The following is an 18,840-nucleotide window of genomic DNA, read 5'->3' on the forward strand; positions in this document are numbered from 1 at the left end:
TTTGAAAAAAAAAATCAATGAGATAGATAAACCCTTAGCCAGACTAACCAGAGGACACAGGGACAGCATCCAAATTAAGAAAATCAGAAATGAAAAAGGAGACATAGCCACAGAATCTGAGGAAATTCAAAATATCATCAGATCCTACTACAAAAGCCTATACTCAACAACACTGGAAGATCTGGAGGAAATGGACATTTTTCTAGACAGATACCAGGTACCAAAGTTAAATCAGGATCAGATAAACCATCTAAACAGTCCCATAACCCCTAAAGAAATAGAAGCATTCATTAAACGTCTTCCAACCAAAAAAAAAAAAAAAAAGCCCAGGACCAGATGGGTTTAGTGCAGAATTCTGTCAGACCTTCAAAGAAGACCTAATACCAATACTATCCAAACTATTCCACAAAATAGAAACGGAAGGAACAGTACCCAATTCCTTCTATGAAGCCACAATTACACTTATACGTAAACCACACAAAGACCCAACAGAGAAAGAGAACTTCAGACCAATCTCCCTTATGAACATCAACTTGCTTAGTTTGGAACAGGTAAGTCTTCTTTTTTTTTTTTTCCGGAGCTGGGGACCGAACCCAGGGCCTTGCACTTGCTAGGCAAGCGCTCTACCACTGAGCTAAATCCCCAACCCACCACTGAGCTAAATCCCCAACCCTGGAACAGGTAAGTCTGTAGTCATTTTCTTTTTTTTTTTTTTTTTTTTTGGTTCTTTTTTTCGGAGCTGGGGACCGAACCCAGGGCCTTGCGCTTCCTAGGTAAGCGCTCTACCACTGAGCTAAATCCCCAGCCCCTGTAGTCATTTTCTTAATCACTTTTTTTTTTCACTGCCTTGAGGAAACACCTGTCAAAGCAACTTAAGGAAGGAAGAAAGGAAGGACTTTTTCCAGCTCATTGTCTAAGGGGATACAATCCATCACGGTGGAGAAAGCACGGCAGCGCAGCAAGAACCATTACTTCTCCGGAGGCATGCGCAAACATCTACTCGCTATAAATAGAACACCAATGAAAGACCAAGCCTATGTAGTCATCCACATCTAGCTTATTGAACCAATGAGTTTATGGATTTGTTTACAGGAGTATGGGGGGTTACTTATGAATGGCCCTCATACCCTTGCCACCAGACAGCTGTGTCACTATAAAACTCCACCCTAGCATGGATGAAGACCTCCTAAAATCTGCATAGGTGCATTCTCTTCCGTAACCTCCTACATATGGTCTAGCATTCCCCAGCCCACAAGCAACCGATGCAGAGCTGTATATAGCTGAGGGGTGGAAACAGGAGTGAGTAGGTGCAGTTTCGTGTTAGGGTCTAAAGGCCTTCTCACCACCCCCATACTGAGGGGTTCAAAGACCCCATCTGGGAGGGCTTTTTATGGGTAAGTGCAGCTGCAGATGCTTTGACTTCGTGATGGTTAATGGCAATCTTATGCCCAGAGGACAGAGTTTCACAAACAGGTAATTTGTAAGTGACAGAAGTTTGTGTGGCTTATAGTTTTGGAGTCTGCAAAACCTACGACAGAGAAGTTGCCTCCTGAGTGCTGGGACTAAAGGTGTAATCCACCACACCCAGGCTTCCTAAATGATTCCTATGTAGACTCCCGGATGAGCACCACTGTCCTGCAGGCTAGTCATTTCTTCTTAGGCCTCATTACATGTAAGATTTGTTGAGGAACTTTAAAAATCACCCCAACCCAAACCAACTGAAATCCAAGTCTATGGGATTTGGGAAGTAGATATCAGTGAGCCCTTATGGTTTTTCAAATGAATCTTGAGGATATAAATTATGCCTAACATTAAACTTACCATTTTAACTTATGGGAGTGGTTGCTATGTTTCGGTTTTTAGCTTTTGGCGTTTTTATTTTAAATATAAAACAAATTTTATATGTATGGGTATTTTGCTTTTATGTATGTCTGTGCACTACATGCATGCCTGGTGCTTCCTGAGGTCAGAAGAGGGTCAGATTTCCTGGAACCAGAATTATATATAAATGGCATGGGCCACCATGTGGGTGCTGAGAGCCAAGCCCAGGTCCTCTGGAAAAGCACCAAGTGCTCTCCCTTAGCCCCTGAGCCATCTGCACAGCCTTGGGTTTTTTTTGTTGTTGTTGTTGTTTGGTTGGTTGTTTGGTTGGTTGGTTGGTTTGGTTTGGTTTTTTTAGTTTTGCTTGTTTATTTTGAGATAGAGGCTCATGTAGCTGAGGCTGGCCTCAAATTCTTGTGTTATCTGAGGATGCGTCATGATGTGGAAGCCCACATTACGTAGGCAAAGTGTATGGAACCATCGTCCTCCTTCCCACACTTCCCAGGTTCTAAGATCGGCTTCACAGCAACCACTTGAAGTAACCACGTCAGTGCTGTGACATCCATTCACAAGCGCAGTATAACCACTATACTCTCTCAGAACTTCTCGTCACCCCAGATGATCGCTATTCACTAAACAACTGACTTTTACTTCCCTGGCTGCCCAGCCCCTGGGAGCCACCACTCTATTTTCCGTCTCTATGGCTTACTTATTCTACGATCTTCTAGATGACTCACTGCACAGTGTTCTCCAAGTCCATCCATGCTAAGACGTGTGTTAGTCCTTGTATATTTTGGGAGTTAGAGATTAACTTTAGGGCTTCAGTCATACTATGCATATACTCTGTCACTGAGCTACAACCCCAACTCCTGTAGCAGGGATCAGAAATGTCATTTCCTTTTGATATCGGAACAATATTCTATTGTATTTATGTACCGCATTTAACATTTGAATTTTTCCAGCAATTTTGCTATTATAATTAGTGTTGCTATGAACATTAGTATATGAACATTTGATCCCTTTGAATTCTTTGGGGTATACATGTACTGACAGAATTGGTTGCAGTGATCTCCCTTTGAGGATCTACAGCAACATCAGATGATTCTCACATGCACCCCAGCGTGAGAAACACTTTTTTTTTCCTTTTCTTTTTTTCGGAGCTGGGGACCAAACCCAGGGCCTTGCGCTTGCTAGGCAAACGCTCTACCACTGAGCTAAATCCCCAACTCCGTCAGCATCCATCTTAAGAGCCAGGAGAATACAGAGAAATGAATGAGTTCACTATTAAACAAAAGTCTTTATATGTTTCACTGCAACCAATGGAACTATTATTGCTACAAATGTGAAAGCCTGTTGTAAGGATCAATGAGGTGATGACCCTGCTGAAAATCCCAACACTGTCTCATTTTTTATTAGAAACAATAGCTCAATTGTAATTTCTACCTGCAACTGAAATTTGTCTTCCAAAGTAAACATCAGATAAATCTGATTCAAGATTTTCCTATCACAATGCCACTTTTATCAGAATGTCTAATTTTATTCTCATCATATTACCTTTACTCGGAGTTTTTTAATAAGAAGGATCAGACGAATATCATTGTTAGTAGCATATATGAATGGTTTTTTTTGTTTCTTTTTTTGTTTTGTTTTTTTTTTTATTTCTTAAAGCTTGCTAAACTATTCTGTCTCAAGGATAGTTTCAAGCCTATAAATCTTGGCTCAAAAATTAACTACAAGAACATTTCATGATGCTATAATATCCTCTTCCTCCCCAGGGGATATCTACTCTGAGATGCCAACCATCTTTTTTTAAAAAAATATTCTGTTAGCTTTCTGGAGATTAGATTGTGTAAATATTGCTTTTCTTATTCTGACCACATAACTTGGCACAAAGTAACTACAGAGGGACTCATTTTGGCTCACAGATTGAGAAGGGCTATAGTCCATCATAATGGGAAAGGCGTAGTGGGAGAAGCATGAGGTGGCTGGTCACATCCACAGGCAGGAAGCAGAGCAATGAATACTGGTGCTTAGCTGCCTTTCTCCTGTCTGATCGGTCTGGACTCCAGCCCACAGGCCAGTGCCATATTCATTCCTCAGTTAAAGCTCTCTGGAAGCAGTCTCATAGACACGCCCAGGATGTGCTTCTATAGAGATTCTAAACCCAATCAAACTGACAGTGAAGATTCACAGTCTAGACTGTTGTTTGATTTTTCAACAGTTTCCACGCAGGCATCAACTGGGATTCTGTCTATGGAGCTGGGGGAGGAGAGTGAGAGAAGAAAATAAATGTGTCTTTGCAGGAGTTCTTCAGCTCTACATTCAACACATCATGTCTGTGATAAAGCATAATCCTGGGGAGAGGAGGGACAAGAAAAAGTTGATCTTGGGTCTAAGGAACGAAGATTAACACCTCAAGATTTGCCAAATAACTTAACCTCTTCCTTTTCTCTTGATACTTTATAAAAAAAAAAATGTGTCTGGATCTGTGTGTGAGTATGTAGGGGTAGGAGTGTGGCTGCAACAGTCCATGAGTTCAAAGCCAGTCTTGGCAAAATTACAAGCCTGTCTCAAAAACTAACGTGAAAAGTAGCTGAGTACTTGAGTGAGAAAGAAAATCCTGTGCTTGGAGGATCTATGTTCACCAGTGAGATTGGCAGAAAGAGCAGCGTGAGTCAGTGCTGCCTGGATAGGCTGGAGACATGGCAGCAAGGTCTAGACTTGAGAAAGATGCTGTATTAGTTAGGGTTTTACTAATGGTAGGGTGAACAGACACCATGACCAAGGCAAGTCTTACAAAGGACAACATTTAATTGGGGCTGGCTTACAGGTTCAGAAGTTCAGTCCATTATCATCAAAGTAGGAACACGGCAGCCGCCAGGCAGACATGGTGCAGGAGGAGCTGAGAGTTCTACATCTTCATCTGAAGGCTGCTTATGGAAGACTGACTTCCAGGTAGCTAGGATGAGGGTCTTAAGCCCACACCCACAGTGACACACTTACTCCAACAAGGCCACACCTACTAGTAGTACCACTCCCCGGGTCATGCATATACAAACCATGACAGATGCTTTAAAAATCACATTTACTTCTGTGTTCATTCTGTTTATGTGTATGTGAGTGTGTTTGGGTTCAATCTCTGGAACACACATTGTGAAGGAAGGAATCTGACCACAATACACACTCTGGTGCACACACACACACACACACACACACACACACACACACACCTGGGGCCATCCGTCCTTAGCAATACACACACAATCAGAACTGCATTGTTTCCTCCCAAACCAACCAACCCATAAATTAATACCTTAGGATTTTTCAATCATAATGATTCCTCCAGCCTGGCAGCACTGAGGCCAGATATCTGACAAGAAACAACGGGAGAGGAAAAGCTAATGTGGGCTCATGGTTTATAAGGATATAAACCATCATGACAATCAAGCCCTGGTAACTGAGGACCTGCTTTCTCCAGCTATGGTCCACCTCTTAAAGGTCTACAACCTTCTAGAACACCACCAGTTGAAGGTTAGGCTATCAAACACATGATAATCCAAATTTTGACATGGGTTCTCATAGGCTTATGCTATCTCATTATGCTGTATACGTTCAGTCCAATCTTAAAACCTCCTAGAGTCAAGCCACCAAGATAGCTCATCAGATAAAGGTGTGTACCACCATGCATTCCTAAGATACATGTGGCAGAAGGCAAGAACAGACTCCTACCAGTTGTCTTTGGGCCTCCTAAGACACACATCATTGCACAGTATGCCCCCAACACCTGCAACACACGCAAGAAAAACAAATGAAATGGAAAAAAAAATACTTTTTAAAAGGCTTACAGCTCCAATATTGTTCAGAAGTCAAAAGTGTCTTCTAGACTCAAGGGACTCAGTATAAACCCCAGCAAAGCAAAGCATTAGGTTACTTCATTTCAATATACTGTGGCACAGACTAAGCATTCCCACTCCAAAAGTGAATAATGGAATGCTAGCAAGAAAACACCAGACAAGAGCAAGGCCAAAACCTAGCCCAGCAAACACAGAACAATAAGGAAGCCCCCAATTAAATGCTTCCTTTTAAATGGGTTGCCTTGGTCATGGTCTATCTTCACAGCCAGAGAAAAGTAACTAAGACACCCTGTAATCTCTCACTGCTTTGTCTGTTATTGTACTTGCTAGTTTTGTCCATTTGATACAATCTAGACTCACCTGTGAAGGGAGTCTCAATGAGACTGTCTAGATTAGGTTGGTCTGTGTGCATGCCTGTGGGGGGAACTATCTTAATTATAGTAAATGAGGTAGGAAGACACAGCCACTATAGGTGGCACCATTCCCTAGGCAGAGGATTCTGAAGCACTAGGGGGCTGGGGATTTAGCTCAGTGGTAGAGCGCTTACCTAGGAAGCGCAAGGCCCTGGGTTCGGTCCCCAGCTCCGAAAAAAAAGAACCAAAAGAAACAAAAAAAAAAAAAAAAAAAGAATAAAGCACTAGAGAGCATGCATTCAGTGTTCTCTGCTCCCGATTAGGGATAGGACATGTCTAGCTCTCTCAAACCCCTGCCACCTTGAACTTCCCTTTACCTTAGAACTGTGAGCTTACAGCATACTGAGGCTTTGCAAGGTCATGGCTCTAAATTCTTTCCATATTTCTCCTGTGTTCTACTTCCAAACACATACAAACCGTTTGGTCAGGGTTATCACAGCAATAGCTTTACTTCTCAGTTTTTGTTTTGTTTTTTTAAAACCTGGTGCTTCCAGCATACTTTTTTTTATTTTGGGGACTTTTTAATTGGATATTTTTATTTACATTTCAAATGTTATCCCCTTTCCTGGTTTTCTGTCCAGAAACCCCCAACTCATCCCCCTCCCCCTTCTTCTATGAGGGTGTTCCCCTACCCATCCACCCACTCCTTCCCGCCTCCCCACCCTGACATTCCCTTATACTGTGGGGATCCAGCCTTGGCAGAACCAAGGGCTTCTCCTACCATCGGTGCCCAATAAGGCCATCCTCTGCTATATATGCAGCTGGAGCCATGGGTCTGTCCCTGTGTACTCTTTGGATGGTGGTTTAGTCCCTGGGAGTTCTGGTTGATTGGTATTGGTGTTCTTAAGGAGTTGCAAACCCCTTCAGTTTCTTCAATCCCTTCTCTAACTCCTCCTGTTCTCCAAGCTCCTATCAGCATGAACTTCTTGGCATCAGCAATATTGTCTGGGTTTGGTGGCTGTATGTGTTTGGGCTGGATCCCTAGGCAGGGCAGGCTCTGAATGGCTTTTCCTTCAGTCTCTGCTCCAAACTTTGTCTCCATATTTCCTCCTATGAATATTTTCGTTCCCCCTTGTAAGAAGGACTGAAGCATCCACACTTTGGTAGTCCTTCTTCTTGAGCTGCATGTGGTCTGTGGATTATATCATTGGGTAATCTGAACTTTGGGGCGAATATCAACTTATCAGTGAGTAGATACCTTGTATGGTGTGTGTGTGTGTGTGTGTGTGTGTGTGTGTGAGAGAGAGAGAGAGAGAGAGAGAGAGAGAGAGAGAGAGAGAGAGAGAGAGATTGGGTTACCTCACTCAGGATATTTTCTAGTTCCATGCCTTTGCCTATGAATTTCTTTTTTTTTCTTTTTTTTTAAGATTTTTATTTTATTTATTCCCTATATGTAAGTACACTGTTGCTGTCTTCAGATACACCTGAAGGGGACATCAGATCCCATTATGGATGGTTGTGACCCACCATGTGGTTGCTGGGATTTGAACTCAGGACCTCTGGAAGAGCAGTCAGTGCTCTTAACCGCTGAGCCATCTCTCCAGCCCTGCCTATGAATTTCTTAAAGTCATTGTTTTTAATAGCCGAGTAGTACTCCATTGTGTAAATGTACCATATTTTCCACATCCATTCCTCTGTTGAAGGGCATCTGGGTTCTTTCCAGTTTCTGGCTATTATAAATAAGGATGCTATGAACATAGTGGATCATGTGTCCTTGTTATATGTTGAAGCATCTTTTGGGTATATGCCCAGAAGTGGTATAGCTGGGTCTTCATGTAGTACTATGTCCAATTTTCTGAGGAACCTCCAGACTGACTTCCAGAGTCGTTGTATCAGCTTGCAATCCCAGCAACAATGGAGGAGTATTCTCCTTTCTCCACATCCTCGCCAGCATCTGTTGTCACCTGAGTTTTTGATCTTAGCCATTCTGATGGGTGTGAGGTAGACTCTCAGGGTTGTATTGATTTGCATTTCCCTGACTACTAAGGATGTTGAACATTTCTTTAGGTACTTCTCAGTCATTCAATATTCCTCAGTTGAGAATTGTTTAGTTCTGTTCCCCATTTTTTACACTTGATCTTAGCTTAGCCAAAAGACCAAGAAGTGATGTTCCCCATTTTTTAATAGGGCTATTTGATTCTCTGGAATCTAACTTCTTGAGCTCTTTGTATATACTGGATATTAGCCCTCTATCAGATGTAGGATTGGTAGAGATCTTTTCCCAACCTGTTGGTTGCCATTTTGTCCTAATGACAGTGTCCTTTGCCTTACAGAAGCTTTGCAATTTTATGAAGTCACATTTGTCAATTCTTGATCTTAGAGCATAAGCCACTGGTGTTTTGGTCAGGAAAATTTCCCCAGTGCCCATGTGTCCAAGGCTCTTCCCCACTTTTTCTTCTATTAGTTTGAGTGTATCTGGTTTTATGTGGAGGTCTTTGATCCACTTGGACTTGAGCTTTGTACAGGCCAATAAGAATGGATCGATTTGCATTCTTCTACATGCTGACTGCCAGTTGAACCAGCACCATTTGTTGAAAATGCTATCTTTTTTCTACTGAATGGTTTTAGCTCCTTTGTCAAAGATCAAGTGACCATAGGTGTGTCGGTTCATTTCTGGGTCTTCAATTCTGTTCCACTGATCTATCTGCCTGTCTCTGTACCAATAACATATAGTTTTTATCACTATTTCTCTGTAATACAGCTTGAGGTCAGGGATGGTAATTCCCCCAGATGTTCTTTTATTGTTGAAGATAGTTTTCTCTATCCTGGGTTTTTTGTTATTCCAAATGAATTTGCAAATTGCTCTTTTTAACTCTATGAAGAATTTGAGTTGGAATTTTGATGGGGATTGCATTGAACCTGTAGATTGCTTTTGGCAAGATGGCCATTTTTACTGTTAATCCTGTCAATCCATGAGCATGGAAGATCTTTCCATCTTCTGAGATCTTCTTCAATTTCTTTCATCAGAGACTTGATGTTCTTATCATACAGATCTTTGACTTGCTTGGTTAGAGTCACACCGAGGTATTTTACATTATTTGTGACTATTGTGAAGGGTGTCACTTGCTAATTTCTTTCCCAGCCTGTTTATCCTTTGAGTAGAGGAAGGCTACTGATTTGAGTTAATTTTATATCCAGTCACTTTGCTGAAGTAGTTTATCAGGTTTAGGAATTCTCTGATGGAATTTTTGGGGTCACTTAAATATACTATAATATCATTTGCAAATAATAATATTTTGACTTCTTCCTTTCCAATTAGTATTCTTTTGACCTCCATTTGTTGTCTGATTGCTCTGGCTAGGACTTCGAGTACTATATTGAATAAATAGGGAAAGAGTAGGCAGCCTTGTCTAGTCTCTGATTTTAGTGAGATTGCTTCAAGTTTCTCTCCATTTAGTTTGATGTTGGCTACTGGTTTGCTATATATTGCTTTTACTATGTTTAGGTATGGGCCTTGAATTCCTGATCTTTCCAAGACTTTTAACATGAAGCGGTGTTGAATTTTGTCAAATGTTTTCTCAGCATCTAATGGGATGCTCACGTGTTTTTTATTTCTTTGAGTTTGTTTATATAGTGGATTACATTGATAGATTTCCATATATTGAACCATCCCTGCATCATGGGATGAAGCCTATTTGATCATGATGGATAATGTTTTGATGTGTTCTTCGATTTGGTTTCTGAGAATTACTTCTCAGTTTTAATTTCCTGCATTCCTTTTTTCATACTGACCAAATGCAACTTAAAGGAAGAAGAATTGACTTTGACTCGATGTTTGAGAGGGAAATGCATGGCACCTGACGTAGCTGGGACTATGGCAGGAGCATGAGGCTGCTCACTCACATCTGGGTGGCTGAGGAGGAAGTAGAGAGATGGGACCAGCAGAGGGGCTAGAACCTCAAGGCCCAGCCCAAAGCAAGCCACCTTCTAGAGCTAGGGCTGAAATTCTCAAGCTTCCAGACCTTCCCAAATCATACCAGCAGCTGGAATCAGGTGTTCAAACACATGAGCCTGTGGGAGACAATTGATACTGAAATCTAAAAACAACCAAGACAGGTTAAAAGCAACCCTGTGTCTTTCCTCAATCTAAGTGTTTTGTTTTGTGTTGCTTTCCATTTTTAGAATTATGGCTCTTGGCAAAGACTACTATTTTTGCAGCTATCCTTTATTGTAATGTTCTTTCTGCTGTCCTTGCTTTTGACTTTGCTTTTCCAGAGTCTCACTGTGTAGCCCAGGTTGATCTTAAACTTTCCGTTCTCCTATCACTGCCTCCTGAGTACTCTCTTTTCAGGCCTACATCACCAAAGCCAGCTATAAGACTTCTTGAACTTCCAGTCTTCTCTCTAGTACAGCCTGAGTTCTCCAAAATCCAAAATTGAAGGAACTGTCATGATTGCAGCATTTCAAACGTCCCCTGTCCCTCGCTGACATCAGAATTTCTCACACTTCAAAGTTCTGCCAACTTCAAGATCCTCACATGCCACTTGTGGTCTTGGTATTTTAATAGATTCCCTTTAGAGAAAATCATATTTTAACTTCAATAAATTTGTCTTGACCCTAATTAAACTACTGGAAAAACAGTAACTCAGACAGACTTTTCCTTTTAAATACTATGAAGTTAAATAAATATATATATTTAAGATATATATTCATATATATACATATATATGTATATATATATATATATATCTTGTATAACCCACTGATCCTCTCTAACAGGCACAAACCTATGATGACTTAGTCCTTTGGTGTGACATATTGTGATTTGACTCTTTCCTACATCCTGGTCTCTGCCCTTTGTCTTGTGTGCCTCCAGCCCTTCTGAACCAAGCACAGCTCAACAACTTTCCTGTGATAATTCGCTTTCTTGTGCTTTTGCCTTGGTTTTCTTCCTACTCAACTTCACAGAGCACTTCTTTCTCCATCCATGTGGCTTGCAAGTGCTTGTCTCTGTCTTTCATTGTCTTTGACTAGACCATCTCACAACACGGAGAAGCAGAAGGTAACTTGGAAACCTGGCAGCAATGTAAGCAATTCGTGCTCGTTAGTAAATTCTGTAAAGTGGCAGACATACTGATTCCCTCTTTCTCTGTGGAGGAAAAACAAAGTCAGTTTTGTTTCTGTGAAACAACATCTTTGGAATATCTCCCCTCACTAGAAAATGACTTAAATTGATTCCCTCACTAGATAATGAGTTGAATTGAAACCTTTGTTATAATTTCATTGTGGATTTGTTGGGATTCATGAATTCAACTTAAAACAAAACTATCCTCCAACAGTATTTGGCCCAGGGTCTGACACAATGTAGGCACCCGGAGAATATTAGATGATACTTGAATGGATGCATTTAGGCAAGTGCAGCCTTCAACATAAATAGAAGCATTTAGGTCTAGATGGTTTGTTATGTAAGTAGGGTGTGCAACTCTAGAGTAGAACACTTAGCCACTATGTCTAAATCACAATCAAAAGAAGATCATTTCCTCAGCTCTTTAGGAAACATCAGCCAGAATGGGCCGCAAGGGATATGACTAGTAATGTGTCTGAGTGTGGCCTTCATGGCCTCACCTCAGGGGTGAGTCAGAGAGGTCACTAAAGGTTATAGACATGGAGCAAGGGATGGGGACAATGAATGTCATGTAACTTACATTACTTTGATTTTCCCTTATACTTTCAGTATATACAGATCCAACAGCCTGTAGGTATTCTCCCATACCAAGTAGGACCTATGAGTCAGTGTCTACATCCATGAGTCTAAAAAGATTACATCATCAGACATTTATAGAATGCAACCATGAGCTTCCAGCAAATTGTCTGGAGACACAAAGACTCTTATCCCTTTCAGCTAATAAGAAAAACTCCCAAGGATATTTATTATCTGTCCACATGCATGATCTTTCAGGAACATTTCAAAGGCAGTGAGAAGGCTCAGTCAACAAAGGCGCTTGTTGCCACACCTGACAACCTGATCAATTCAAGGAACCTTCACAGTGGAAGAGGGAAACCGACTCTTGGAAGTTATCGTCTGACTCTGCATGTTTGCTCTCTGAGAACACACGGGCGTAATAAGTAAATGGATTTTTCATTAAAGATTTAAAAAGTCAAAAATCAAAGCCGCATCTCCACTCACAAATTTTCTCCTGTCTTTACTTGAATATAATTGTTGATGGGGGAAAAAGAAGCTAAGTTGTTAATTTGTTCCTAAAATTAATGTGTCAAATTTTGAAGGTAATAAAACAGATATGCACCACCTAACATTGTGGTCAACAACAAAGCTGATTTGTTTGTTTGCTCATTTGTTTTTGTCAGCTTAAGAAAAGCTAGGGTCATCTGAGAGGATAGAATCTCAGTTGAGAAAAACCTCTATCAGAATACCTGTAGGCAAGTCTGAGGGACATATTCTTGACTGGTAAGAGGGACAAGCTCACTGTGGGCAGTGCCATCTCTGAGAAGCTGTATAAAAATGCAATCTGAGCAAGCCATGGAGGCAAACCAGTAAGCCACATTCCCTATATGGTCTCTCTGCATGGGTTCCTGCCCTGACCTCCCTTAATGATGGTAAGATGAAATCAACCCTTTCTTCCCTAAATTGTTTCTGGTGGTGGCGTTCACCACGGCAACAGAAATCAGACTAGAATAACAGCAGACTGCACCTGTTGTCCCATGAGACTTGGTTCACAGAGCAAAAATCACCTCATGATACATTTCTCAGAATGTATTCCCATCCTTAATAATGCACATATGCTGTGCCTACTTCTCCCAGTCATTATCTTGATAGGTACCAGTATCTTCCACCTTTTAAAGACATAGAAATGAAAGCTCAGACAGGTTCAATAACTCGCCCACATGGATACCAGTAATAAGTGGTGGCATCAAACTATGAACTCACACATATGCCTCAGAAGTGAAATTTGGGTGGTAGAAATATGAGGACTTTTTATTAAGAGGAGAAATAGATCAATCATAAAAATGCAGTGTCTGTCAAAGTACTGAGTGGAGAGTAGTGGGAAAGGTGACTGTGTAGATTAGGAGGTGGGTGACATGAGAGGTACATGGAAAGCAGGGGAATGGGAAGGGAGTCAACATGGTATGTAGCTGAGCTATGCTGAGTAAACATGGGCTGACAGAAAAGATAACAGGGTAAGTAGTGTAAGCATGCAGTCAGGACCCTTTCGCATAGAAGAAGCTGCATACGCAACAATTTGCGCCAGTTTGGAAGGGGAAATAAGTCCATGGAATTTAAACTAAAATGTAGAATGGCAATAGACTAGAAAATTTAGGGCTTGGGATATAACACAGCTGAAAGAGTGCTGGTCTAGCATATGATAGGTCTTGGGCTCCATACCCAGGTCTGCATAGAACTGTGCATGGTGGTGAATACCTGTAATCCCAGCTATCAGGAGGTGAAGAAGGGAAGAAGTTTAAGGGCACCCTGGACTACATAAAATTCTATCCCCAAAACACACACACACACACACACACACACACACACACACACACACACACATATCTAGAGGGTATTTAATGCCCATAATGCACACATAGATAATAGGAAATTATTGTCCAAATAATTGAGAAAAATATAAATACTAGAGAAGATGGGGAGAGTTTCCAATTCAGATTAAATGTGAAATGGGCCTCTGTACTGGGAAGGGTAAAACTGTGAGTCTCTGATTCTGTGCCAGTCGTTGAATTGAGCAAACACAAATATCAAATGTTTTCATCCTGGCAATAATTCTATATAATATAATCCAGTTCCATTTTAACAGGTAAGGGACAGAAATCAACTTCCTAAGGTCATAAAATCAGAACCTAGAAGCTCTTTCTAAATCCACAGCCATACTTAGTCACTACACCCATGAACTCTGAACTTAAACTGACTTTAAAAAGCAAACAAACAAACAAAAAAACCCACAGTGACTGGCCTTACTAGAATGTGGTGGAACATGTATGGAAAACTCCTACCCTTCCAACAACTGTGAGAATCTGCTCACTCAAAATACTACTGCAGAAAACCCCTGCTGTCTGGGTGATGGAAAGCTAAAGGCAAGATAAACTGGGCGGAAACGTCTTGTATCTCAGGACTACCCGACTGGCCACCAGTTGTTTGTTCCTGTGCCAAACAAGTCTATAGTTTCTATAGGGATAACAAACAGCCTTTGCTATGGATGAGGTGAGGCGAGAGTTTGAGAGTAAGAGGTCCAGTCAAGCTTAGTCTAGATTGTTCTCAACCTTCCTAATGCTTTAATACAGCTCCTCATGCTGTGGTGATCCCCAACCATAATTTTTTTGTTGCTACTTCATAGCTGTAATTTTGCTACCGTTATGAACTGGAATGTAAAAATCTATAGTTTCCAATGGTCTTAGGCGACCCCTGTGAAAGGGTCATTTGATGCCTCCTTCAGGGGGTCTTGACACACGGGTTGAGAACTGTTGGTCTAGATCATCCAGGGGAAACTGCTTGGAATATGAACACTATGTGTGGCGGTCTTATCCGAGGACACCACACCACCACTGCTAAGATAAATTATTTCCAGGATCTAATTAGTTAAAATACACCAGAAGTATTTGGGTTTTGCTGCTTGCTGTTGTAGAGCTGAGGTCGGACCCAGAGCTTTAGACATGCTAAACTATAGCCCCCCACCACCGAACTGCACCGCCTGAATCCTCCGATAAGAAACTAAATCTTTAAAAACTCTCGAAAAGATTTCGGTCAATTCCCTTACGAGTATTTGAATCTCCAGATCCATAACTTCCTTCTGGTAAACACCCTCCACTTGCAGAGGAAGCGTTTGAGATTGCCCAATGTGGAGAGCTGGTGGCCTCCTGGAGGACTCCGCACATACGCAAGCCCCGGGGTCTGCTGAGAGCGGACGCGCGTGGGGGCGCCTCCGGGAAGCGCGTGCTACCCTCTCCGGTGTGCGGTAAGCATCCTCCCACGGTCCCGAGAAGCTCCTACGCCGCAGGCTTCCTAGCTGTGGTAGTCCCTCCACCGCTTCCTCCAAAAGCAATACCCACCCATCCCTTCCTGCTCCGCCCACTCCGAAGCGGTAGGGGAGGTTGCGGCCACACGCCCCGCCCATACTATGCCCCGCCCCCAAGGCTAACTTTCCCCAGTGGCTAAGGCAGCCGCCCACAGTCCAAAGTTAAGCCCTGCCCCGGTCACTACAGGTGAAACTGCTTGCTCTAATGAACGGGCCCAACCCTATGCTCCGCCCCCGAACTCATCCCTCCTTGCCACTGGAGAAGAGCCACCAAAGCCCCGCCCATACACGCGCAGGCAGGCCCCGCCCCCGGAGCCCGCCCCTCTCTTTGGCTGGCTCTCGGCTGGGCTTCTCAAGGGAACCTGTCTCGCGGCCCGGGAGCGGTGCTTCTTCCTGTGAGGGCCTCGCTGTGCGGCTGACTTCTCCTTCCGCTCCTGCGACTCCCAGGACTGCGAGAGGCAAGCGGAAGGTGCGCGGACGCCGGAGCCCGAGGGAACTGGGCAGTCGGGGCCACCGGCGTAACCATGTCGCTGTGGGGGCAGCCGCTGCAGGCCTCGCCGCCTCCGGCGGTGCAGCAGCCCCTGACCGCGTCTTCGGGACCTTCGACCGCCCCTCCAGCCGGCTCAACTCTCAACCGCCTGCCCGAGCCGCTGCTGCGGAGGCTCAGCGAGAGCTTGGACCGCGCGCCGGAGGGCCGGGGCTGGCGGCAGCTGGCCGAGCTGGCGGGCAGTCGGGGACGCCTTCGGCTCAGGTGAGCGGGACCCTCAGGCGGGCGGAGGGGTGTGCTCCGTGGTAAGGAGTCACGCGAAACCTACGTGGGCTCCGGGGTCGGGAAGGGACTGACCCTGATGGCCCAGTGGCCCCTTCACACCTTCCCGACCCTCTACTCCTGAAGCTGGAAAGCGATCTCCACAAGTTGACACGGGTTGTTATGTTAGTGTAGGAACGCTCATCTGCAGGGTGGTAATCGAGTGGGTTTTAAAGCAAACGACAGGGATGTGGACACATCCCTCGGTACCTAAAAGGTAGAGAGACCCGGGGAAGTAGAGGGGTGAAGCTTGCAGGAGTTCCTGGAGGTTAAGGAGAGAGAGAGGGGAGAGGGGAGGAGAGACTGGATTTAAACTCATCATCTTCACCGTGAACATTAGACTCTTAAGAAATTAAACGACTTTTCCTGCTGAGAAAAGGGCCCACCGATGTGACTTGGTGCCACAATCAGCGATTCTTAAAATTTGGGGTCTCAAGACTTCTCGCCTCCTGAGAATTATTGAAGACCACAAAATAGCTTTTGTGTGCATTCTATATATTTTGCAGGTGTGTGCGGATATCCTATTTGAAAGTAAAACTAATAACTTAAAATATTTATCATAAAAGTAGTTCTTACATGGTCGTAGAAATGATGTCGGGTTTTTTCTTCAGAAAAAGTTTGTTCAAAAACAAATAGAGCGTTGGTTAACATTTTTTTAAATCTGTAGCTTAAGGGTTTTTGGTTGGTTGGTTTATTGCTTTGGTTTGGTTTGGGTTTTTGTTTTTGTTTTTTTAAACAAGATCTTGCTGTGTAGTTTAACCTGTCCTCAGATTTCTCTGCCCTCCTGTTTCAATCTCTCTAATGCTGGGATCTCAAACTGGCATCATCATATGTTGAAGTATTTTTTTTTTCTTGGTTTTCGAGACAGGATCTCACTGTAGCCTGAGGTGGTCTGAAACGCTATTATCAACCAGTCAGATCTGGATCTTGCAGCAGCAGCCTTGTTGCCTCAGACTGCGAATGCCTTGAACATCTTTATGGTGCCTCAGTTAAATTGCATGTTCTTTTCTATATTTGATTCATTCCATTGCAGTATCATAAGTATTAGAACTCTAGGAACTTTTCCTTTAAGAATAAATAGAAAATAGGGTCTTAGTACTATTGTGAAAAAAATGCTTTAACCCTATAAATAACCTGAAAGTAGTCTTAGGAACCCCACTAGGTTCTCACACAGAACTTTGGACCACTACTGTTGTCAAGATTTCAGCCTGTCCTCTAACGCCTCCATTTTCTTGTCAAGTAACTAAGCTTTGACTTTTACTGTAATTATTTGTACACTTCTTTATAAGTTTAGGGATAGAAGTCATTTCTTAATTTATACTGTACATAGACCTTCTCTTAGGCAAATACTTAAGTAGAGAGAGAAGGCCTTTCTTCAAAATTATATTTGTTGAGTGCTTCTTATTAGCTGGAAATTCCAATCAACCAGTATTTTAGAACAATCACAGTAACATACGGAATGCTAAGTCGGGTGTAAATAGTATCATTTATTGAACACGTAGTATACACAATGCTCTGTTTGAGAACATTAGCTACTTTAACCTTCCCAACAACTGCGAGCTTCAGAGTTTCAGATTGAGGTAAAGATTAATGTTGCTATGGGATTATTGCTCAAGTAGAAAAGGCTTATGTTGCCTAATTTAAAAAAAAAATCAGAAGATGACAAACTAAGCTGGACATGGTAGCATATACCTATAATCCTGGCACTTGGGAGTTAGAGGCAGGAGGATGGAGGACTTCCAGACCAGCATCAGTCTTCCCTGTCTCAGAGAAGAAGTGAGACCAACAATGAACTAGCAAAGCTGAGGAGACGAGGACATGAGTTGTGTTCTAGGAAAAATACCTGGAGCTTTGGGTTATACAAAGAAGGTCCAAAGTATCATCCAAGCTTCATGAATTTCTCAACCTCTAGACTTACAGGATACAAGAAATTGTTTCCTTTGTGGGTAGATCCACAGCATTATAGTGTTAATTGTGAATCCAGTTACGGAAGGCCTTAGGCTTCCTGGAGAGAGCCTACCTACATGATGATGAAGACATAAAAGTCAATCTACCAAGCCCTGCCTAAAGGAAGCATGACTGCTGGGCTATAAAAGGAGTGGGTACTTAATGCCGGGTGTGAGGTTTTCCTTCCTAAGCCTTCAGTACAATTTTGCTAAGTCAACTACAGTGCTAACATGTTTGGGGGGAAATGAAGGGAAAAGTTTGAAGCCAGTTTAGAAGGAGTAGTATAGAAAGAAGGCCACTTACTTATTGTTCATTTTTAGAACTTAGAATTCAAGGTAGAGAGTCTGTTATGGTGTTTTAAATAGTTTATATAAAACTATGTTTTATAGTTTCCTGAGTCTTCCAAGATGGTGGTTAGATAGCTCTGTGTGGGTTAATTAGGGTTGGGAGGATAGGAGAATCTGGAACTACTAAACTCATACCAATTGAGATCAGAAGAATCACTTGCCATTAAAAGTTAGTACTGAAAGCCAGACATGGTAGTGCACACTGATCCCAGCATTGAGGAAGCAGAGGTAGGCAGATCAGTGTGAGTCCTCTGCTAGCCAGTGCCCCATAGTAAGACGCTGTCTCAGAAACAATAACACAAGTTGTTAGCACTGAAAACTTGGGGCTGGAGTATATGAACCAAAGGGATACACAGGGTCAGCTGGTAATTCTTATTATTATGTTTAATGTTTTTTTACAAAGTCCAAATGACTTCATACCAATGAAAGGAAAGCATCTGATGATAGAAAGTCATCAAGGCCTTTCCCTCTGATTGCAGAGTGAGTGTCTGGTTGAGGGTATATAATAAGTCATGGGAGAATGTAAAGTGCTTTTCTCAGTCATTGAATTCACAACCCGAATCTCAAATTTTTGCCTTTTTGGCTCGCTCTCTCTCTCTCTCTCTCTCTCTCTCTCTCTCTCTCTCTCTCTCTCTTATTGGTTTGAGGCCAGGTCTTACTGTATAGACC

The 18,840-nt window shown here is 42.6% G+C and overlaps 1 protein-coding gene and 1 long non-coding RNA gene across 7 annotated transcripts in view; one reads left to right on the top strand and one right to left on the bottom strand.

Annotated features, from left to right (window-relative positions):
- Positions 1-696: 696 nt before the first annotated feature.
- Positions 697-15,097, bottom strand: LOC120098182 (uncharacterized). The gene is made up of 2 exons (XR_005496248.2): positions 14,812-15,097; positions 697-11,177 (listed from the first exon to the last, which is right to left on the bottom strand). It is a non-coding gene; the product is annotated as an uncharacterized LOC120098182 (long non-coding RNA).
- A 279-nt stretch (positions 15,098-15,376) lies between these two features.
- The window catches only part of Malt1 (MALT1 paracaspase), a 53,983-nt gene continuing 50,519 nt past the window's right edge, over positions 15,377-18,840 (top strand). For 2 of the 6 annotated variants that reach the window (XM_006254888.5, XM_063277326.1), the window contains exon 1: positions 15,379-15,820. In XM_006254888.5, the coding sequence (XP_006254950.1) occupies positions 15,594-15,820 (227 nt within the window). In that variant the 5' untranslated portion in view covers positions 15,379-15,593. Of the gene's footprint in view, positions 15,821-18,840 lie in introns of all 6 variants that reach the window. The other 4 variants (NM_001419765.1, NM_001419766.1, XM_039097399.2 and 1 more) reach the window with 3 other exon arrangements.

This window comes from Rattus norvegicus, chromosome 18 (genome assembly GCF_036323735.1).
Source record: "Rattus norvegicus strain BN/NHsdMcwi chromosome 18, GRCr8, whole genome shotgun sequence".
NCBI lineage: Eukaryota > Metazoa > Chordata > Mammalia > Rodentia > Muridae > Rattus > Rattus norvegicus.